Source organism: Pteropus medius, unplaced genomic scaffold (assembly GCF_902729225.1).
Source record: "Pteropus medius unplaced genomic scaffold, Ma_sr-lr_union100, whole genome shotgun sequence".
Taxonomy (NCBI): Eukaryota; Metazoa; Chordata; class Mammalia; order Chiroptera; family Pteropodidae; genus Pteropus; species Pteropus medius.
In genome coordinates this window covers 15836427-15861224 of record NW_024349803.1, presented here as the reverse complement: position 1 = coordinate 15861224, position 24798 = coordinate 15836427, and the positions used below count along the sequence as shown (strand labels likewise).

General features: G+C 47.0%; 1 protein-coding gene across 8 annotated transcripts in view; it reads right to left on the bottom strand.

Moving 5' to 3' along the window:
* TRAK1 (trafficking kinesin protein 1) overlaps positions 1–24798 on the bottom strand; it is a 163448-nt gene that overhangs the window by 48358 nt on the left and 90292 nt on the right. Inside the window, exon 1 of one of the 8 annotated variants that reach the window (XM_039837415.1) lies at positions 6548–6767. The exons of the other annotated variants lie outside the window; for them this stretch is intronic. Within the exon in view, the coding sequence (XP_039693349.1) occupies positions 6548–6659 (112 nt within the window). The 5' untranslated portion in view covers positions 6660–6767. Of the gene's footprint in view, positions 1–6547; positions 6768–24798 lie in introns of those variants that run through there. 8 annotated transcript variants of the gene reach the window in all.

Genomic DNA, 24798 nt, shown 5'->3' with positions numbered 1-24798 from the left:
AGAAATAAAAACATATATCCACACAAAAACATGCACGCAAATATTTATAACAACACCACTTATTTTAGTCAGGAAGTAGAAATGACCCAAATGACTCTCAACAGGTGAATGAATAAACAAAATGTGATAAGGCCGTACAAGGGAATATTATTCAGCCATCAAAACGATTGAAGTATTGGTACATGCTACAACATGGCTGAACCTCAACAGCCCTGTGCTCAGAAGCCAAACACAAAAGACCATATATTATATGATGTCATTCATATAAAATACCCAGTACTGGCAAATTAGAGAGACAGAAAGCAGGTCAGTGGTTGCCTGGGGGTGGGAGTGGGAATGAGACTGACTGTAAATGGGCACGAGAGATCTCAGGGTGCAGGGTTGGGGGTACAAGTGTTCTAAAACTAAATTTTGAGGATGGTTGCACAACTCAGCAAATTGACTAAAAATCATTAAATTGTCCACTTAACATGGGTACCTTTCATGGTATGTAAATCACACCTCCATATTTTAAGTTACCAAATTACGTGCAAACGAGCATCCCCGAACTACGTACTCGGTATTCCAACCACTTCCCCATCACGTGACAATGCAAAAGCATTCTTTTATTATCTCATCCCCTGACCGAGACTTTCCCAGGCCCCAACGGTGTTCTCAGACAGCAAAATTGTTTAGGAATAGCAAATCCCCCACTTAAGGACCAGCACTGATAAAAAGCATGTAAATGTACTAGTCTGTCCCACATACAACAGATTATTTTTTAAAATAAATTTATTTATTTAAATTAGTTTCAAGTATACATTACACTGGTTCGATGTCTATACTGTGCATAAAACAGTCCCCCCAATTGCTCCCTCCCTCTCCTGGCCCTCCACTTAGCCATCATGTTAATGCTAACTGCGTTCCCCCTGCCATGACAATAGATTATTTTTAATTAGATAACTGTCATTAAAATTGGCTCTGATGGCAGAACAATTTCATGATACATCCAGAAAACCAAGGGCCAACTCCCTCCAGTTTGTGAGAAGAGTTTGACTTTGAACTCTCTTCCCAGGCACGACGCTCCCCTACCCCTTCTCCCAAGTAGGGCCTTTTCTTGGAGGTTTGGCCAAGTCCCTCGCTTAGCTGTTGTCCATCAATATCTATTTAGACTTGACCCAAAATCCCAAGTGTATTCACTACTAAGACCTACAAGACACACATTATTTGGTTTAAAAAACAAACAAAACGTAACTATTTTGATGCAGCCCTTGCGGTGGGTACAGGAATAGGGTGCGTGCCCACCAAAAATGGCTGTGGCCATAAGGAACCTAATTCTCGCAAATGTCCCATGTCCCTTCTTACCTGGGCGGTGTATGTCACAAGAAGGCAACTGAGTCTTATTTGGGGCCCAGCACATAGCTGCTCCTCAAAAAAAATGGGAAGCTTTGTTTTACTCTCAAAACATTCTTTATGAGAAAAAGCTCATTTCTAACCAACACCCCAGACGGGGGTGAACACATATATCTTATCGAGTGTCCTGGAGAGTTGTGAGAAAAAAGGAAGCCACACGGAAAGGGGCCACCTCAAGTCAGCGGCGAAACTAAGAGATGGTGAAGTTGCTAAGGAAGACGCTGCATTGACAAGAAAGATGTCCACGGACACACAGCTGTGGTCTTAGGCCAGGGGCCGAAGGGCAGACCGCAGCTACCGCTCCTCGCGGGTGAAAGGTGCTGGTTTATCACGGCAGCCTCCGGGTGGTGGCCTCGGGGACGGCACGGTGGCAGAGGCCAGCCTACTACAAAGAGCAGTCTGTTCCGCCAGCCCCCGCATCTGCGTGGTGCCAGGTGTGTGCACTGGGAGGTGACAGTAAAGCATCACATGCCATGGGCAGGGACCTGCCAGGACAGCTCTGGCTACGTTTTACTGCTCATCGACATCATTGACTGAAATTTTAGTGTGGCTATTTCACTGGCTCACTTTTGCTTGCCAAGGCTGGCTGAGAGCAGGGCCCCAAAGCAAGTTATCGAAGAGGCAGGGAAGAAGAAACAGAATGAGTATTGAGTATCTGCGATGTCCGACTGCTACCCTGGGCATTTTACAAATATTATTTCCATAAAACCCAGAACGACCCCATGACACAAATACGATCCCCATTTAACAGGTTGGGTGAGAGGTCAAGTGGCTTGCCCAAGGTCAGGTGGGACATAATCAAGGACTTGACCCTGGTCTGTTGATGTCATAATCATCTACCCAGCCCTAGACTGGAACATTCATCGTTGATCTACGGTAGCCATTTATCACCAGGATATTTAACGAGGGCCAGTGAGTGATAAACGAAAGGCTCATTTTTGACCGTTCACTATGTGCCTGGCGCTCTGTGTGGATGTGGGTCATCTCCTTTTGTTTACATTTATCCTAAGAGGAAAGAATTACTATTGTTCAAGTTTTAGACATGAAGAAAGTGACCAAGCTCACAGAACTATTATGCAAGGGCCTGATCTGTTTGACCCTCAAGTTGATGCTCTTCATTGCTGAGTAAATAAACGAAACCTACCCTCAAGGAATTCTGGGTCTCGTTGAGAAGGTAAGACACATGCATAAATTAGCATATTTCAGAGGAGCAGGCAGGGAGTGCCAGGTGAGAGGTGCTGCTTGGGGAGTTCAGAGACAAGTAGGCTAGGAATGGCAGAGGTTTAGGGGACAGGTGCCGGTAGTGGGCAGCACATCAGGAGCCCCAAAATACACAGACCGTGGGTGAGCTTTGCCCACGGCCAGTTCTGGGGTGATGCTGGTACCAGCACCCCAGTAAGAGAACCGCCCTGAGCAACTGACATCACTGGAAGTTTGCGTTGGGTAGCCATGGATACCAACGACAAAACCCCAGGCTGGACCCAGATAATAAACAGCATTACCAAAGAGGCCTTTGGAACGGTGCTCAGAGCAGGACTGATAAGCCAGGTCAGCTCCTTCCTCATCCGTGACTCTACAGCAGCCCTGCAATGCACCCACACGCTCTGCTGGCCACACTGTCAGCACAGGCCGATGGCTCCTTCTCTGGGGTGGAAGTTCCCACTCCGCAGTGGCCAGAAGCATCATAATCACTCTAGGACAGAGCACATCTGGGTCCAGCCATGCTAGACGAGGCCAGGCCTCCCCTGCAGCCCAGGACTTCCTTTAAAGGGAGGAATGTCTGTCCCAGCGGCCCAGCAGGGGGACGCTGTGGACAGACTCATGGGACTGGCTGAGGCACACCAGCAGGCTCTGGGTTCTCATTGCCAACTGGTTTTTCTTTCATCTCTGCTTCTCTCGATGATAATTTCTGGCTAGTGCTCAACACCTGAAAACTTCCCTTTGTGCAAGAGGCTGTGCTGCCGCTCCCCGTGCCTGTCAGCAGCCACCTCCAAGGACCAGACCACGCTCTCCTGCAGCCTGTGCACTCGCTCGGAAAACCTAAACCTGCAGATCAGAGAGCTCAGGAAACCCCGGACCATGTCATGTGCTCTTTTTGAATCCTGCCAGGGGCCCAGTGACTGATCTGGCCGTTAGAAGTGTGCAGGTGAGAAAAAAATGACAAAGTCCGGCTCCTGTGGGCATTCCTTAAGAAAGCCATGGGACGCTGCCAGGTACAAACCACAAGGACCTGATGACAGAAATTCACTCTTCACCAGTGTTTTCCTAAAGCCAGGGGTGCTGCTCAGACACAGAGGGGCATGACCTACAACTTCCCCAGGCCTGAGCTGGCCCTGAGCTGGGGGGACTGGGGAAAACCAGCGAAGCCCCCTCTGCTAATGCCACTCAGCATACAGTTGCTTGGGGTCAATTCCCTTTCTGTATCTGCAAGTCTTCAGTGACCAGAAGAAAGATATGGAGCCAGTGTTTTCTCTCCCTGAAGATTAAATGAGATAAGGCGAGGAAAGGGATTCTATTGCTTAGCACCTGGGTGTGGGGGAAGGGAGGCCCCAGGCAGGGTCACAGCTCTGCTCTGTGCCTACAGCTGGGGAACTCTGGACAAGGACAAGCTACTGAGCTCAGCTGCTTGGACTCCAAACAGAAATACACTGACCTCAAAGGCTGCTCTGAAGATTAAATGAGTGACATTCAAAAGTCTGTATCACCCCCACAAGGCCACCAGGAGAGAACAGTGTCTTGTATCTGCAGCTATCAGAACAACCCCAATACTAATGATGTCCTTCAGTTTTCAATCAAAAGCACCTCTTTTAACCAGTTAGTGTAGACACCGCCTGCGGATCCAGGAAACACGGGCTCCTGTACACATTGTCACTATTCACAGAGCACCACATGGGACTCAAGACAAGGGCTGTGTGACAACGTTGGAGAAAAACAGGTTGCTCTGGATACAGGGCAGGTTTCCAGCAAAACTGACCACAGACACCGAACCTTCTAAACCAAACCTCTGTCTCCCTGATCCATGCTAGAGACTTCCTTCGGACTGGGAGCAAGCCATGTGCATTTTGTTTTACAAAGAAAACGAAGGACTCTGGCCATAACGTCTTACTCTTGAGATTACTGTCCTGAAAATATTGTTAACGCTTTACCTCCAGGACAACCAAAAATATTTTATTGGACTCGTAAATTTAAAAAAATAATAAATATTTTATTGGAGAAAGGAGGGGAAGGGACGGAACAAACGAGAGAAGGAAAAGAATGTAAGTCTGTCACTACGATGGCAGAGACATTGCTAGCACATTCTCGGGTGGTGCTGATGCTGCCGGATGGAACCCCACTTTGACAACTGCTAGCCAAGTGGCTTAAGAGCAAAGGGGCCCGTTCCACACAGGGTGAAACCACTGCTAGCCATGTGACTTCAGATGGCTCGTTTAACTTAACTTTCCTCTTATAAACCTATGCCATGGAAATTATAACAGCCCTTACGCTCATGTGGCTTTTTTGAAGGAGTAAACGCACGAATCCATATAGGGTATTTAGAATGGTGCCTGGCGCATAGTAAGTGCGCAATAAACTGAACTGTCATATCATCTGGCTCTCGGTGTTTTTAAAAAGTTAAACACATATAGATATACAAAACATATACACGAAATATGTGCGATGCAAAATTTTTTCCTTCTCTTGGCTAGGAAACATGCCACGGCTCCAGAATCTCGTAGAGCCTTTAATTCAGAATCACAGGGTCCTGTGATTGGTTGTAAAAAGCATCTCCTACCTTCATGTGCACAGGAATCTCCTGTGCAGATTCTGACTCGGTGGGTCCGAGGTGGGGCCTGGGAGTCTGCATTTCTAACAAGCTCTCGGAGGAAGTGGCTACACAGGCCTGCACGATGGGACACACAGCTTTAAGGGACATCAGCTGATCCCGTGAAATCTGGGCTGGCCCCAGCTCTATGAGAGCAGATGGATGCCTTTCCCTTGAGCACTTCCAGGAACCCAGCAAATGCACAGTCCCCGTCTGTCTGTCACTCCTTTCTCCTTCCTCCCCCACCGCCTCTTTCGTGAAAAGGCCGGGCCTGGCGCCAGACCTTAGCATCGGGTCCCCTTGGCTCTTTCTGGCTGTTCCCACTGTGTCCCTCCCCCTGCCTTCTCCAACCAGATACATGAGTCTGTCCTGCAAGCGAAGTGATGATACTTTCAGGACATATATTTTTTGTGTATGGCCAATTACAAATAGTATTAAGAATATAAGTTATGCTGAGACATGGCCATCACAGAGCAGAATTTTGAAAAGGCATTCTGATTGTTTTCACTCAAGACCTAAAGAAAATCTACGCGGTCACTGTTTAAACGTGCTCTTTCACGCCCCCCCAAAACCCCTTTCTTCTGGGAAAGCCCCAGAAGCCCAAGTAGGAAATCATACCCAGCATTTAGTCACATCTTTATTTAACACCCTCCTCCTCCTCCAAAAGCAGCACCCCCAACAGAGCCTTGTGGTGAGTTCAATGTCAGCCCTTGAACTTTTTTATTTGAAATATTTCTAAATTAAAAAAAAAGAAAAATCTCTATTTCAAATCAGTGATTAATAATGTTTTAAACAACGCCAGCACAGAAACATGCTTTATTTATAACAACCTGGTCTCTTGTCCATTCACTCAGTCACAAGGATACAATGAAAACTTTTAAAACGGAGTGCTGGAATGCCACAAAGCGGGGACAAAAGACAACTACTGATATTTGCAACAACAGACAACTACTGATATTTGCGACAACAGGTAAGAATTTCAAAAGCCTTAATTAAGCAACAGAAGCCAGGCAAAATAATACACACGGTTTGATTCCATTTACAAAGATAAAGAGTGTCAGAGAAGAAGTCAAAACAAATCGCAGGTGATACAAGTCAGGACAGGACGGAGGTCTCCCAGGAGGGAGGTGCAAAGGAGGCAGGTGAGAGGTGACTTCCCAGGGTGCTAGCAACGTGCCTTTCTCTCCATGGCTTCACATGAGTGTCATTAGGCCACTTACGATGTAAGATCTGGGTGCCTGACATTACACCTCAACGGGATCACAAAAGGGTGCTATGCGTTCAGGAAAACAGCCAGGCCTATCCAGACATTAGCATGGAAAGGATCAGATTTGAGCAAAGCACAGAATTTACCCTCTTCCACGAGGTCCAGCGTTTCATGCTGCTCACGGGCGGGCTTCCTCTCTTCATGTTGGCAGTCGTATTCAAAACATTCTTCTTCCCCTCCCTTGTCTCTCAGGGACATTGCTGAAGTCACCCCAAAGCCAAAACATCTCCCTAAGGGGCTCCCCTTGGGGGAGCTCCTGGCTGCCTGCCTGGAGATGCCATTGGGGCCTCAGCCCCAGGGGCACACGCTGAGCCCTGGCCCAGCCGGGGCGGGGATGGGCCCTGGCTCAGCTGGAGTGGACAGTGTACCCAGGACCATTAGCCCAGGACAACCCGGAAGGGGGTGGCTCCCGTGAGCTGGGAGGAGGGGTGGAGTAAAGCAAGCACCTGTCTGAATGGAAATGCCCTGCCCAGCCATAAGGTGACCCTGCCAGGTGCTGCAGATTCAGAGGGGAGGAGGGCGGGCAGGGGCAGGACCTCAAGCAAGCTCTGTGCTTCCAGATTCTTCTCCCCACCCTCATCCTCCCCCAGAAGCAAGGACAAATGGTAGCTTCCTGTAAGTTTCATAGCAACTGCACAGGGCAATACCAACCAAGCCTTAAACAGGTACACTTGTCTAAAGGTGGGGCGTTAGCAGAGGAGGTGCCTGTGAATGACTGCTCTATGCCCTCAGCCGAGGGATTTCCTGAGGGCTGCTTCAGAAGCGGAGACAAATCTGACTGTGACAATAGCCTGAGTGACTCAGTGCTGAACGGGAAAGGAAGTCATCATTCTGATTTCTAGCAAAAGGGGAAAAAAAAAATTGTAGTAACCATTACCTGTGTTCAGCTTAATTCATCCTAGTCTTTCTTTGGTAATAATACATTACATGTGCTCTTTTTCAAACTGCATTTTATAAATCCCACTCTCACCCTGTCTGTGTATTCATAGCCAAATTTGTAATGATCTCTTCAATGGCAAGGATAAGGGGGGCGAGAATGAGGCATCTATCACCTACGAGCTTGCATTGCTGCCCGGAAAACAAATCCGCAGTTTCATTGCAAATCTCGATGCCAATTCCCCCGTACTGTTTGATTTTGCCTGTTACAGTGAAAATGGCAGGTTCTTCCATCAAACGTGCTGAAAGGTGGCCCGGAGCACTGGCGTCTCAGAGAATCGCAGCGCATTCTGCAATTCCAGGGCAGCAGCCACCTGCCAGCTACACTGTGGCAGGTCTCCCTGCTCCTAAGGGCCACACCAGGAGACCTATTCCGCTTCTCTGCTGATTCACCTCCCTTCATTATAAAGAATCCTCTGTGCAAGTTCAGCGACGAAGTCTCATTCACCTTCGAATCCTTATGGCCAAGATGCCTACCTGCTTAGGCAGATAAAAATGTCTGCTGAATTGAATTGCTACCTCCATAAAAACAAACAGAAGACCAGAGACAAATGCTTCTAAATCGGAAGCCGGAATATAATAAAGATTTATTTAAAAATTTAAACCTAGAGACATAGGCACGTCTGCTCAATTTTTTGGAACCCGAAAATGAGCGCTTCATCTTATAACGTTAAATCTGTGTTCTTTGCAAAAAGGAGACTAAGTAGAGATTCAGTGGCAGGGAGTCCAAAATTACACTTTGAGAATCTTCGTAAGTTTTAAATATAATGGTTATATAAAGATATGCACTCAGGAAAAAAATCTTTAATCTGAATAAATGTTATCAAATTGGGCTTGTTAATTCAATTCAAATGGCAGTGAGTGGAAGGAGGGAGAATTTCTACCTTCCGAATTATTCGTTCAGCAAGTAGCAGATTGACTATAAGATGTGTAGGATGCTGGGCTGTAAATAAATGAAAACAAAAGCTGATTTCATATACTCGAAAATACTCATTTGATTTTACTCACAGCTAAGTTGGTCGTACTCATCTTTTAACTCAAATCTAGGCTACTCTTAACAAATGGTGCCCAACATGTCTATATTATATAATAAAAATAAAAAGATATATAAAATTTTAAAAAACATTTAGGATGTGACATTTTGAACATAAGACCACCTACCCTCTTCAGATCATCTCACCTCTCTGGATTTCATTATTCTTTAGACTATCCCCTGCCCCCCACCTAAACCTCCCCCGCCCCCCGCTCCCTCCCTCTGTGGGGATGTGAAGGAATTCAAACCTCATCCACATCTGCGTTCACTTCAAGGTTAAAGGCAGACATGGACCAAAGAACATGGTCTCTGACGAGTTATTTAACCAAAAGCCAAAGCAAAACACGATCCCTAAAGACCACTGAAAAAGCCCAGGAGTCCCTATGAAAAGAGAGTTAGGGACATTGACATGGAGCAAGGAGCTGAGGATGGCCAGGCCCAGCCCTGGAGAAGCTGCTGGCACCGGAGAGTCAAGAGCAGTTGTGCCTGCAGTCCCAGAGGCAGGACCAGCCCCCGGGGCCCAGAGCAGAGAGGCAGGGGGTGACCTGCCTCTGGGAACAATAGATGGGAAGGGCCATAGGAAAAAAGTGTCACTTGCCTCCTGCAGGACAGAGGGATATCTTTCTCTGAGTGTCCCTCTCCAGGTCTATTTGACACACCATCACAAAACCATCTTCCCCAAGCTCCACCTTGCCCTGTCCGAAGAGGGGCCGCAAGCCACTGTGGCCATGTGTGTTTAAATTTCAATAAAATCCAAAATTCAATCACACTAGCCACACTTCGAGCACTCCTTAGCCACGTGTGGCTAGTGGCTGCCATACTGGACAGTATCCTGGACAGGAGTGCTCTAAAGGATGCCCTTCTCTTCAAGATGTGAGCTCTGCACTCCTTGGCCTTCCCAGCCCGCATCTGCCCTGCAGCCTCTGTTCCCGCCTGACCCCGCCACACCCTCCTGTCCCCAGTGTCCCCCTCTCCTCTTACCCGGTGCCGTCTGTGGATCTCCTCCCTCGACTGTGCCCTCCCCCACTGGCGTGTCATGTCTCTGCCCACACGGATCAGAGCGGCCCGTTATTGAGGGTCGTTTTCTCCAAGAACCTTGCCGATGCTCTTTTTAAAAAAGCATAAATAAGAGAAACGCAAAGCGCTAAACACTTGGCCTTCGTCCTTTCCCGTCTGTGTTCTAGACGTCCACCTCCCCATCTGAGGGAAAACATTCTCCAGACTTTCCCAAAGCTACCGATAGAAACTCGGTTACATTATACACTGACGTTGAATCCTTCTCTCCCTGCCCACCCCCCACCCCCATTTTTTTTAAATCCCCTTAAAAGCCATCAGAAGAGTTCTGTCTGGAAAAAGAAAAGTCAACCCCTACCTCCAAAAATACACGCCTACACAAAACCCAAGATGGAAAAGTGGGGGCCTATTCACAATAGCGACGCAACGTGCAGGAAAATGAGAAAATCATCTCGAAAACCTAGTAACAGCTTTCCAATTAATGCTTACAACACCTGTAAGAAAGCGTCGCTCACGCGTCAGCCACCCCCACATTTTAGAGGTCACTGCCGTCCCTTTTTGATCACCCTCGCGCCTTGCCATGGAGTTTCGGTACGGAGTAAGAAGTCACAGGAACAGCTCTGACAATCTACCTGAGGCTCCTCATCGATAACATCACTGTGAACCAGACCCCCTCCTGACCCCACGTTGAATCTGTAAGACCGTAAAAGGCAGAAACAAAGGGGGAAGATTACAAAAGGAACTGCGGCGAGAAACAGGTGGTCCAAATACTACACCTTGTTCGATATACCAAGCACCTTTTCAAAGGGTTTTTTTTTTAAAGCACTGAATAACTAGTACTATTTCTAAGAAAATAAAATGAACCACTGGCCCAGCGCTTCGCCGTTTACAAAGAGCTCTGACTTCATCGATGCTCTTCACCCTCTTCACAATGGCTCTGATCGGTGTAGTTATCTATCCCCATTTTCCAGATGGAGGATCTAGGTTGACAGAGGCTCACCGAGGTCCCGGGAGGTCCCCGAACCACACGGCCAGAGAGTGCCAAACAGGCCTCAAACACAAACTGCGGGCCGGCGCTCTGTTCGTCCACCCCTTCCTGAAATAACTACAAAAGTATGTGATTCCTTTCGCGTAAGGGCAAACACTTGAACCCAAGCCTACTTGAAAATTAAAAAGGCCTCATGGTCTTAATAAGCATACTTTTTTAAGTGACCAGTGTAGCCGAGAAACAATATAAGATTCTGCAACAGAACTAAAGAAATGATTTTCCAGACCATTGTATCTGGAGCTGGTCTCCAGTGACATTGGCCCAGAGTTCCCCGACATACCTGATGTAAAGAATCACCCAAAGCTAAAACGTGCTAAAAATTCCAATTTCTCAGACCCTCTGGTCTGGAGAGGGTCTGAGAATCTGCTTTGTTCCTAAGCAGGTGATTCTCATGGCTTTAGAGGTTCTGCAGTTAGAGATGGGACACATCCAAGGTAACCTTGTTTGACACCAGAGTTTAAACTGTAAACTGTGCAAATGACCTTGTTCGACACCAGAGTTTAAACTGTAAACTGTGCAAATTCCGTGAAGGCCACTGTCACACCGTGTTTGATTGCTGGCTACTTCATATCTCTAAAAATTACTTTAAGGTACTGGCAGTCAACCCCTCCAATTCCTTATTAATCGAAGCCCCTGTCTCTTGTGCCTCTTGTTATGGCCTCTGGGGTCTTACTGTGTATTTGGCAGGTGTGGTGGGGCACGGAGTGTAAGACCCCACAACTGAAACTGAGGAGGAAGGCTACGGTTATCCAACACCAAGAAAACTCCCCGAAACCTCCCTGAAACCTCCCTGATAAAAGAGAACAGCAGCCATTTGCAATGTAAATTCCAACTTTAAAAGACGGGTCCTAATTGTCCCGTAATCTATATTCCCACCCATAGAAATGACTTTTTTCAGGGCTAACCCTGCAATTTAAGTGTGAGTCAGGAACTGACAAACATGATGATTTTGCATCTTTTTCAAAACCTTTGACTCATCTTTTGTTATTAGTATGGAAAGTTCCCTATAAGTTTCTCTCATTAAAGACTCAAATGCCACATGACAGGAAAGACAAAGCAATGTTATGTGTCTGCTCCCACCTGGCCCTCTCATTGAGAAGATCAAGACTGGGAGATAAAGACTGATTTGCAATTTTAAAGATGCCTATAAACAGAGGCAAGTTGCATTACCAGACTAACCTGCCAGAGAAGAATCCAACTAGTTAGAACTATAAACACAAGTAACTTCAAAATTAGCATATACTTGAAATCCTCCCCGCTTTGTGCTTTTCCTAAACTAGATTATTTCTGGGCTTCTGTTCTCTTTCTACCTCTGTTTTGCTAACTAGCTTTAAAATGGGACGGTGAAAATGCCACTTGTCTCAGTAAATTCTGTCCCAGTGGCCTTCTCCCCTTCATCCAAATTGGGATGGAAGATACAGGCTGAGTATTTTGCTCAACGTATATTCAGACATAACTACAATCACCACTTATTTACCCGTGAACAGACGAGCCGGCTCTTCGTCCATTCTCCTTTAATGTTGGAAGCGGAGAGATCTGGCTGCCTTGGGGCCAAAAGACTCAACTGAGAAACCGCTGGGTAAGAAAATCCCTCGGACAGATGTGCAGATAAGAGCAGGCCTCCAGTCACCCTTCAGATGGACCACGGCGAGGACTGGCTTTATTTCCAAAGACAGGGGTGTAAAGAGACAGCCGGACAGTGTAGCAATTGGGTCAAGATGGCAAGAAACCTCTCCTGATCTGTGGGAGTCACGGCCACACCCAACTGATCCACCAGCCAAGGGACAGGTGCTTTGCTGTCACCAATGCTCCCTAACCCAGAGGTCCTTGGAGGCCCATAGGTTTGAAAACTACAGAGGGTTCAGTTGAGTCACAAATCACCAAGGAAACCACAAGAGATCAAGGACGGTTTCCGAAAAGAAGCACCCCTATTATTGCCTCTTGGAGTTGGGTAACAGGTTGGAACTGGCTTCGAGAATAATAAATCCAAAAGAAGAGAAGAATGCAGTCATCTTTTCCCCTCAAGACCCCAGGGGGAGCTGTCCACTGCCATCATTACTCAGATATTTAAAGACACACACAGACTCAACATGACACTTTATATCTAACGTGGGGGATGGTGGGGCCGAACATCTCAGCACATTCAAAAACTCCCCTCCTCCAAGAGAATGCCTCTTGGTCCCTTCTGTAGCCCACGGGCAAGGCAGAAATCAGCAGATAAGAGATAATTATGTAGCTCTTCTGCTTACTAATGAGGCCAGCTCCCCATCTGCCGCATCATTCAGGTGAATCAAAGGTAGTCCTGGTTCAAGCCATCTGAAACTCTCTATTCAATTAAAAAGCATTTCTCTTACATATTAATGGCCTGTGGGGCTGGGAACATAACACCCCTGAGGAACAGACCCCTCAAAGTGTATGTATCAATTGTGCCCTGTTTGTGTTATATGTGTAAAGGCATGTAATTCAAGGGTCATTTTAAAGAAGAAATTAAAGAAGAAAGATTAAGTGTGACACGTAGTTTTGATGGCCAACTACCATAGGCATCTGGGCCCCCTCCCCTGTGGCCTCTCTGAGAATGGACCTCAGTGCCATTCTTCCTGTGCCTGAAACCTCCCCAGGCCTGTCCAGCCGCACAAACTCCTCCCAGTCTTCTCTGGAATGTGCCACACCCTCCCTGCACGAACTGAGACTGTGACAGAGGGATGTGGTCTTTCCTTACCGCTCCCAACACCTCCCCACCCCCATCCCTGTGGGATACCATCAGCACAAGTGGTCTGAATGGCCTGCTCGGTGAGAAGCTGCTTCTGCGTTTTCTCCAGCCTCCCTGGGCCTCAGGTCTGGGCTCAGGAAAGGGCAGATTCTCCCAGGCAGGCCTGGGGCTGACAGTCCAGAGCGCCACCCCCTGAATACACTATCCCCGAGCGCCCCTGACAGCACAGAGGACAGCGAACACATCTCCACTTACACACACGCATGCATCAACGCCACGCTCACACCTTACCCCGGAGAGAATTCAATCCAACAGAAGTACAACGCTTGCAAGCCCAACCCACCATCTCCCTTTCCGAGCAAATACCGGACAACTGCAAAGGAGTCTCGCGTGGGAACGCGCCCTGCCCACCTGCCATCCTCCGTGATGCCTTGGGAGCTGTCAGAGCCACGCACGTCCGCTGGCGGTGCCGGTTCCAGCTCCCCCTCCTTCTGCCCGTGTCCTCGGCTAGGTTTCAGGACACCCTCCCCTGCCTCCCAGGAGACCATGCCCCTACACATCCCTGCTCTGTTTTGCAGGGGCCATAATTACCGTCTGAGCATTCTTCATAATACCAGTCTAGTTCATAATAATCCGCTTCGATAAATTTCTGCATAGTCAGTATTCTTGCAGAGGAAAGAACGGACTTCACAGCGCCATCCACGTCAGGTATAATGCTGCCATGCCTCCCTGCCCTTCCAGAACACTGGGTAGGAGAGCATCCCGAAACACATCAGAATTAATCTGAGCATTCTTAATGACAGTCGGGAACCGAAATGGAAAAGGGGCAGTGAGAAGGAAAATTGGGGGGAGGGGGCGGGAGGAACAGAAAGGGACGGGATTTGCAGAGCTATCGGAGACCCTGGCAGCTTTGCAAATAAAGCAGCACAGCCAGCAGCCCTGAATGGGAGCAGCCAGAATCGTCCTATCCAGGCGTGTGGAAGGGTGACGTCAGGGACACACACCACCACCCGGAGATCTCACTCAAGCCTCTCCGCCTCCCAGCTCCCACTCTGAAGCTCATCTTTCAATCTATCTGTTGCCATAGAAACTGGCCGGCCGTGAAAAAATGATGCAGAGATGGAGGCAATGTCTTCCAAGGATGCTGAGAGCAGGAGCTGACAGGGGCCACTCGAGGAGAAAGGAGGGCGTAGGCAGGTGGGGGGCCGGAGCCTTAACGCCATCGTCACCTCCAACAGATGCCAGCGAAAGTTCATTTGCTCCATTCGGGGCCACTACAGAGTCTGCATTTGAAAAACGCCACCTTTTAAAACCTGCCATCATTACTTCTGGGTTTGTTTTTTTCTGCCTGATTTTGAAACATGAAACATCTTTTCTTAACATTTTTTAATCAGAAACATGTTGGACCCACACCCGAAGGAACTGTAAATTACTTAGAAAATGGAAACTTTTTCATTGAGACACAGCACTGTTCTCTGCTCACGCCTTTGCCCAAACTTCTGGAAAAATAGCCTGCAACATACAAGTTCAGATGAACGCCACGACAAAGGGCCCGTGCAACGCGACATGCTGCTTCACGGACACTCACATGTGTAATCAAAGTACAAAAATATACACCAGGCGGAGACAGGCCACCTTCAGGAAGGACTGAGAGAATGGGACTTTGACACTGTCCTTATAAATGCATATGTAATGTTTTACTTCCTTAAAAAAAAGTGAAGTTAACATCTATTAGTTCTAAGTGTTTGGCATGTTTGAAATATCTCAGAAAAATGAACTACTGGATAAGGAGACAGATTTTAGACTTGCCGTGGGTTAAATTCCATCCCCTATGGCAGGACTTCTGAAGCTGAGCTGAGCACCACTGACACTTAGAGTCAGACCATTCTGTGCTGTAGGGGGCTGTCCTGGGCATTATAGGATGTTTAGCAGCATCCCTGGCTTCTATTGACTTAGATGCCAGAAGTACCACCCTCTCTCCCCAAAGATGTGACAACGAAAAATGTCTAGAGACGCTGCCAAGTGTCCCCCGGGGGCAAAATTCTTTATGTTGAAAACCACTGCCCTAAAACAAAACTACTACAGAACTCCACTTGCCCACTGGCTCAGTACTGTAACTATGTGTTGGTGTCAAGGGCAGCAATATGGCCTTCATTCAGTTTTCTTCTTAATTTTCTATAATTTGCAACTGAGTAACAGTGAAAGGTCCCCTTACCGCTACTGGGAGGGCATGCTTCTTTCCTTCCATGGTGACCAAATGGGGATGGTGTCCGTCTATTATTCCAATGACATATAATGCCTTAATTAATAAACTTCTGGGAACAGGTGTCCCTCTAGGGCAGGGCTTTCCTGGCTGGCTTGTGAATCACTTGCAGCTCTTGTGGAAATGAGGACTCTGATGGAGCAGGTCTGTGCTGGGCTCAAGATTCTGCATTCCTAGCAAACTCCCACATAACGCCAATGCTGCTGGCCCCCAGACCTCACTTTGAATGGCAAGGTTCTTCAATAGGATGGATGAATGGATGGATGGAAAGAGACTATGTATGCGTCTGTGTGTTAGTAGAAAATTAAGGAAAAATAAACTATATACATCCACATACATGCATATATCCCACATATATATAATCTTGGGTAGAATCTATACTATATCAACCTTCCTAAATCACTGGAAGCCAAGCAGCCTTTACTGCTGTGTTGTGAAGTCCCCAAAGCTGGCTTCCTTTCCCCAACCTGTGTTCTAGAAGCCTCTCCCAGCTCTGGGGCACCCCGTTCTCACTTTAGGACCCTGTGTCTCTTGCCCAGGCCGTGCCTGCACACCAGGACAGGGTGCCACAAGCAAACCTTTCCCACTGGGCATATGGCCGACTAAACCCATTGCCCCAGGCTTCCACTCTGAGGGCAGGTCCTATCCCCTGTGGAAGGCAGGGTTCCTGCCCCTTCAGCACCATCAAGCAACAGAAATTCTTCAAGTCTCGGAAGGGGAAGCAAAGTTAAAGGCATCTTTGCTCAAGTTGTAAACAGGCTTTCCGAAAAGTTCAGAAAATGTAGGAGGCAAGGGACCGGGTACTATCTCTGGCCACACTGTCCCCAGTTGTCACTTATACCCTAGAGGACCTGCGCCCCTCTGGCCCCTCTTCTTCCTCCAAGGCACCCCAAACCCAGCTCTAAGTTCTTTTTGGTCAAAGTAGAGATCAGACCCCACTGCCTCCCTCCTTGACCTTGCCCAACTGGGGCATACGTTTTAAATTTTCTAGGACATCTGCCTATTTAAAGTTGGCAGACACTGATTTTATTTCCTGCTGTAACTGCTCCCATTATCTGAACACATCTCTCCCTTTGGTCCTTGATCATGTCTCTCTCTGGCAATGATGGCACCTCTCAACAGCCCCACAGCAGACCACTAAGAGGCCCTCTCAGATGTCACTCCTCATGACGGATGAGCAGAGGCTAGAGTCCCAGGGTTTTCTGAGGTTTTGTTTGGTTAAAGTCCCTTCAGGTATTTCTAAAAAAGGATTATAGACCCCATAAATAAACCAATCAACAGTTAACAGACTTCTCAAAATCCAGCTTGTTCAACCAGTTCGATCCAGTAACTGTGGGGGAGGGGATCCGATATGAATTTGCAAAATGAAGATGTGATAAAGGAACAGGAAACACACTCCGCAAAGCATCACAGAAAGTTCGGTGAGGCCAGAAACGCCTTAGGCAAAGGCGTGGAACATTCGCCTCACAGTGTTAAGAATTTATTTAAATATTCTATTCACACTACATCACCACAAAAACAAAAAATGACAGATAATGGACAGATGGAAGGACAGACTTTCAGACTAACGGCAAGCAATTTAATTTCATAGTTAAGAGCATGGGCTTTGGGAGTCAAATGGCCTGAGGTTTGGTCCAGGCTCCTCATTTGCCATCTCTGTGAACTTCTTAGACATCTCAGTCTAATCTATAGCTAAATAGGGTGATTACACAACCCACCGAATAGACTGGGCAAGGCTTAATTAATTAAGGCATGGCAGAGCACTTGGCACAGTGCTTGGGACAAAGTGAGTTTGCAATAAATGTTAGTAGGAATTATCTTCATCACTCTAATTCATTAAAATAGGAAATAAGCCAGTATGAGCTATTAAAAAGAGAGTACAATTTTCTAAGCTATCATTAAGGAAATGAGGTAGAAACGTCATTTATTAGCTTTTCCCAGCATAATTGATTCCAAGGCATTGACTTCACAGGAATGAGAAGGATTGACAGCAGGAGTTGAGGAGGGAGGTAACCTTTCTCGATGGTAATGCATTACGGAACACAGCTTACCTCACATCCAAAGACTGCACAGATCCAATTTACTTTTTAACAAAACGGGAAAGAACGAAAACAGAGTGTAAAAATAAGCATCCTTTAGGGGTGAATTTTACGAGTAGTTTCAAAGTGAACATCTATACCAAAACACCATTTTATAGGCTCAGAAGGATAGTCATCCATCGGCCTGGCAGAGATGGTTCTAAGATTAAAATTCTGGTCTTTCCGCCTTCAAATCCACACTTTCTTCAAATAGCCCCACGATTCCTGAGGGTTAGAGCCCTCTCTCTCAGCTCAGGCTTATTGCAGCTGAAGGCAGCTCCTCCCCCCCCCAGGGTCCAGGGCTCCCCCATCACTGCCCCACCCTAAGAGAGTCAGAAATAGGGACAGGTCCCAGGTGTAGCCTCAGAGAAGCCTCACTGCTACTGTCAGCCACCTCTCACTCAGCATCATCTTCGCCCAACACCATTTAGGAAAGACTGGCCGCATACCAGGCACTGAGCACTGAGCATCCCACTTACTCCTCAGACTCCTGCTACCTAACTACTCTCCTACCGCCATGGTGCAGACCAGGAAAGGGGCTCAGAAGCTTTAAGTTGCTTGGCCAGGATCACTCAGCAGATACCAAGAGCATCTGGATATAAAGCAGGCACAGTCCCCTCCAAATCCTTTTCTACTCCATCAATACTTGAGAAAACACCCAAGGATTATTTGCAAATAAATCTGAAAGAAAAACAATGAAAGGGTACAATTAAGAGAGATGACAACTCAAGCTGGCATCGAACAGACAAAACAAAAAGGTTTTAAGAAAAAAATAAAAAATGATCAGGAAAGTAAGAGTTAAATGGAAAATATCAACGTGATTTTGTGACATCAAAAGAAACGTTACTCCCAGCTCTGTTGAGAAAGTGGCCCACCAAGGACACCGCTGGACCCATCACCAACCAGCACATCCACATTCTGGCGCCCAGGTTTGAAATAAACCTTAACAGGGCTCCTTGGAGAGCTGCTGATTCCACGTCTTAGGGCAGGAAAAATCAAGATGGGCCTGCAATGCCAGCTTGCAAGAAAACAAAGCCGCTCAAAATGGTCTGGGGTAGCAGTGATAAGGCGTAGGAGCCAGCTTGAAGGGACCATCATGGGCCAGGTTGTGACAATTTGAACATCAAAAAGAAAGGAACAGATAAAGAGAACAAGCTGAGTCTGTAAAGGCCACGACAATCAGTGCATTTCAAAACAAAAAGGGTAACCACGCGAACAAGGCAACTGATACATATGTCATGGAAGAGAGAGTATTGTGGGAAGATACTTTTAATCCATTTTAAGAAGTAGGGGAGGGTGGGTATGACTGTTCTGTCTCTGCCTTTACACTGTTCATACAGCATTGCGTGAACATTTCTCTAACCAGGGGGGATGTGAATAAGCCAACTGGATACAGAATGAGGAGGCAGGTAAGAAAGCGGAAGGCCTGACGCTGTGATCGCAAACTGTGCCCAGGTAAGAGGCAGATCCGCCCCTGTGCTGAAGGTGAGCTGAGTGTTCCCCTTCTGCAAGCATTTAAGATAATCTGACAGATTTGGGTGGCAGTGTTAAGGGGAATCTAATTTGATGAACATGTAATCAAATTTAAATTTGATTTAAAAGAATTTAGTAAAATTTCTAATTATTAGTTGTGTGAGCATATGAATTAAATATACATACATACAATTTTATACATGTGCTTTTATGTATATATATAACAATTTTCAATAGGCTGTTGTTCCATGCAGTTGGAAGGTGAGTAGACACTACCAATTGAGGATTAAAATATAAACGATGCAGTTACGAGTTCGCCCCAAAGCATCTCCGACTTGACAGATCTTGCCACATGCCACCTTTCTCTGTGCCCCGCAGTGATCGCACAAGCCTTGCCGAGGCTGTAGTGATACCCACTGAACAAGCAGGTTGGCATAAGGATGGCTCCGTGTGCTTCTCCCTCCTGCTTAAAGCAGAACCACTTAGCTGCCCCAATCCCCTTTGGAATAGGCTCCCCATCTCCAGAGCTTTCCTCCCTTCTGCAGATCTATATGCACTGGGGGAAGATAGCCAGGAGCCTAAGACAGAGGAGGAAGCCCCAAAGGGCCCTAACTTTTCTTCCAGAGGGGCCAGTGAGGCTCATGAAACACAGCCTTATAAGCAGGCCTCCGCTTGCTACAGAAAATTAACTAACAGGATGCTTCTGCAGAATTCTCTTTCTGATTTTTATTTTTTAAAACATTGCCACTGCCAGTCACAGAGCTCCGGTGGCAGAAGGCAGGCTGCTAAGGAACAGCTTGCTGTCAACTACTCTCTCCCAAACCATCTCCACCTCATTTCAGGCACAGGAAAAACAGGCACCCGTCCCACCTCCATGGGGAATGGGGATGGGGGTGCAGAACAAAGCCTGGCTGCACAGGACATCTCACTTCTGAAACCAGTGGGTCATGTAGCAGACATCACAGGCTTCAAAACACAGACCAGAAGCTCAAACGGTCCTCGGTTCTGCACCCGCTGTAACCCTGAACCACTGTGGCCTGAGTCCATCAACCAGGAGGAGCTGATGGGGTGCAAACTGAGTCGTCATGTCAATTTCCCACCTGAGTCCATTCCAGCTTTGTCTTAGGCATGCTGGGTTACCACGAAAAGGAAAACAGTCAATCTGTACAGAATTGCTTGCCAAGCATTTTTGTTTTTAAAAGAAAAGATACTCGACGTTGGAATCTAGTTTGATGAGAAAGAGTGAAAGCCGCCAGGTGGCTACTGATAAAGCAAGCTTTGGGGCCATGTGTGAAGATCTGCTCATCTAGGATGAGTACCTGGCTGCTCTGCTCACTGGACACAGTGCCCAGGGATCCTGGCACTGTCCGGCACCCTGGCATGTGGCTGCCTTTGACCATCTGCCAGAGACAGGAAGCTTCGATACCTCCAGCACCTGGCACCCTGACCCACACCTGGGTGGAGGCGCCATGACCAGGTGTGGCTAACGTGGGGAGTGACTGTGCAACCAAGGCTTCTCTGCTCCCACCTTTGACCATGCAGACATCTGCGTAACTAAAACCAGTGACAATGGGCCCAAAGAAGAGTCCACTGGTGTGAGGAGCAAGCGAGAGAGGGGAGAAGGCACAATCCCAGGGCTCACTCAGGTCCTCACCTGTAAGCAAAGAGGCCCCAGCTCTTGGGAATGGCAGAGAGGACATGGCCAACACATAGGCATTTATGAAAGAGACATTCGCGGCAGTTATTTATGAATATTTTACCATATATGCATTTTAGTATCATTTTTGTTAGCAAATAAGAATGACAAGTTTTCCCTAGTCATTAGATCCCTTTTCTGTCTAAGTATGACCTCCAGCCTACTCTCATAATTTATCTTTTCTTCTCACTCAACCCCGTCAACCACACACAATGCCTGGGTGAAAACAGATTCCTCAATGCTCCACATGGCACCCCTCCTGCAAACCACACACGCACACACATGCACACACGCGCACACACACACACACACACCCCCATGCACACACAAGCCCTGTTTTCTCCTATGTCACCACCTCACAAAACTATTGCCCCGCCTCTTCAGGCGGTCAGCCTGTGTGTTATGTATCCATTTAATCTGCGACACTTAGTGTCTGCTGCGGTGCCTCAACTTTTGTTTCCCTTGGAATTTTAATTAGATAAAGGCAACCTTTGGAAGGTGGCAATGGACAAAATGATCTCTGTATTCTCTACATGAGTTCTTAATTTTGTTTCGTTTTTACAAAAAAGGAGAAAAACTTGTGTTTTTTTTTTAAATTTAAAAACACATGTCTTTGCATTTCATCTTATTTAAGAAGCATTGATGAAGTACCCATTTAATGCCAGGCACTGGACTGAGGACTTTGGTCCATCTGAACACGATGCAGACCTCATGGGATTTACGCAATGAATATGAAAATTACTTTCAACAACTTGTAATCTTTTAGAATGTAAGCCTTGTACATATCTAAATCTTAATGAGAAAGGTTCTAGGTGACTGAAATCGTGCTTAAAGAATTAGGCAACTATTTCTATAGCCAGGCTTGATTCTGGTCAATTCATCAGGCCTGGATATTTTATTTTCCTTAATAACTAAATTTAAATAATTAAATAATCATTTGATTAAATAATAAAATAATGATAATAAAAACATTCTCTGAGAATTCTTCCAAACTTTTCCTAGAATTATCATCTAAAGACAATATAATAATATTTTCACTTAAAAAAACCAAACACAATTTTATTTTTCTAGTTTACAAAGCTGGTTTTATTTTTTTAACAATTTTTTAAAACTGAAAATTAAAGTTCCAAGTCTCTTGGTTTCTATTATATAATACAGAAAAACACACCAAAAAGGAACTGCCATAAAACAAACAAACAAAACAATAAAAGAATTCCATCATAGGACACTTTTGATCAGGGCGTGAAAAGCTCTCGAAAACATATTTCAGAGGCTCACAGGATGCTTAATGCTAATGGTCCAGATCATAAATCTGAGTCCCAAAGCAGCTATGTGACTTGCCCGAGGCCACGTGTGTAGTTGGTAGGTGATGGAGGCGTGGCTCCCCGACTCAGGACTGGGTCTCCAACTACTTTTCTTCCCTAAGAACCACTCAGAAGAGAATACCTTCACTACATGCACACGTCGGTAACGACGGGGACACCTTCTGAGAAACGTGTCGTTAGGCGATTTCATCATCGCCTGAACATCACACAGTGCGCTCACACAAACCTGGATGGTCTCGTGTGCAACACACCCAGGATACATGGTGTGGCCTACAGCTCCGAGGCTACAAACTCATACAGTATGCTCTGCACTGAACACTGTAGGCAACTGTAACACAATGGTATTTGTGTATCTAAACATATCTAAACATAGAGAAGGTACAAATTTAAAAAGATATTTGAACTCTTTTTGTGGAAAACTAAGACACAAACACACCATTAGCCTAGGACTACATGGGGTCAGGATCATCAGTATCACTGTCCCTCACCTGCACATCCTATCTCACTGGAAGGCCTTGAGGGGCAGTAACGCCCACGGAGCTGTCATCGTAGAGGACAACAATGTCTTCTTCTGGAACACCCCCTGAAGGACCTGCCTGGGCCTCTTCTTAAGGAGATGTCACTCTTTTCAGAAATATGTCCTTGGTGATTTGCTTGGTTTGGTTTCTTAATTTCATCCTAGATTTGCTTGTAAGCAGATAATGAACAGAAATGAACATTCCTCGCTGTTCATGAAACCTAATGGTTTTCAAACTTTTGAAGGAGGCTCTTGGTCTGCCAAAGCTTCTGCTAAACCCTCCACTGTGATTTTTTTTGCGGGTTCTTCTTCTGCAGTTGCCTCTTCTTCAGCCATACATTCCTGTTTCAGTTCCAACAATTCCTCCCTCGTCAGTTCCTCAGGAACCACCTCCAGGAGCTCCTCAGTGTCACCCCTACCCACATCCAGATTAGAGTTGTTTGCCATCTCAATCACAGCCTTGTTGATTTTTGCAACCTCCTCATCCTTGGCAAATCCATTGAAGCCACGGATGGACTTCCTGAGTGTGTTCTTCCAGATGCCATTCATACTCGCCTTGATGACATCACCCCAAGCCCAAGCAAGGCTCTTGATGCAGTCATAGGTGTTGTAATCTTTACAGAATTGCATCAATGTCTTCTCAGTGTCTTCCCAGGTTGCAGAAATAGCCTGGTCCTCCTCAGGCAGTAGATCTCGAAAGCTGCTATATAATTCCTTGATCCACCGGGTGAATCAAAGAGATGGTGTTTGGAGGAAGAAACACCACTTTGATACTGGGATGAAGATCACCAGTAAAAGGAGAATACCCGGGAACATTAACAAAAATAAGCAAAATCTTGAAAACTATATTATTTTCCAAAATGAACTTCTTCACGTACTTCAAATCTAGTATATGTACCCTAGTACGCTCATGAAGGTGAAGCATTTAGCACACGCCTGCCAAACAGGAAGCGCTCCATAACAGGTGAATCGTTGTCATTGTTTGGTCATAGGAGTTGGGGGGAAACTACAGATGGGGTGGTTTGGAAGGTTTCTCTAAGGATGGGACGCTTGTGTTGAGAACCAAAGAACAGGAAGGAAAGGAGCGGGGGCCAGAAGGACCCTCCATTAGGCAAGTTTGGTGTGTTCAAGGTTCTTGCAGGGGGGAGGGGGAGGTGGAACAAGGCTGGGTACAGAGAGAACCAAGAGCCGGGTCACAGGTCCTTGAAGACCCTGCATTTTATCTGAAGAGCAAAGGGAAGCCCAGGAGCAGCATCACACAACTGGGTCGCAAGGAAAGACCAGCCGGGCGACTGAGAGTTGAAAGAGACTGGAAGAGAAGTGGACACGAGCGAGCAGTCAGGGCAGCCCAGCAACGAGACGGCAGGGACTCCGTCCAAGGTGGTGGCAGCAGGGTCAGAGAAGGGATCTGGGATATACCCAGAGGCAGAATTAACAGGGCAGGCCGAGGGCCAGGAGGAGATGGAAATGGGGTAAACCGTGTCACATTTATCAAGACGAATGTGTACAGAAGGAAAAAAAACCCACTTTTGGCAGTGAACATGACTGGGATATAAGCCTAGAAGGCGGAGGGGAGGTCGGGGGCGGACGTGCACTTGGGGGTCGCCAGCATGTGGCTGGTACCTAAGCTTTGGGAAGAGAGTATACGGAGAGACACAGGCTGGGCGCCAACAGAGCAGCGTGTCACAGACACTGCAGACAGGAATGACAGGCTTCAAATGACTACTTCGCAGGGTGGGGCCTGGGGACGGTATATTTTTAAAAGCTCTCCGGGTGCATCAGGGTTGATTAAGAAACTCAGAAGAAGAAGAAGAAGAGGAGGAAATACTGGTGAAAGAGGCTGGAAGGACCGGCCAGAGAGACAGGAGGGAAATCCAGGAGCGAGTGGGGCGAGCTTCCAGAAGGGAGGGGTCACGATGTCAACGCTGCTCCGGGGACACGTAGGACGAGGAGAGGAAGGGACGTCAGGTATAAGCACGCGGGGAGGGTGGGGTTCCGCCCGCACTTGCACGCGTTAGACCCCCATGCCCGATGCTCTGTGTCCTCGTGCCTTGTCCTGGCAGAGTCCCCTCTCCTGTGACAAGTTCTGTGTGAGTAAACTGTAGCACTCAGGCTCATTCAGACCTCATGACACCTGAGACTGCACACATGCGTGAATGACCAAGGGCGGAAGTGGGGGATGATTTCTACCGCAGCCTCCACCCCACAGGCGCAACTGTAGAGTGCTGGGGGCAGGAGCGGGGA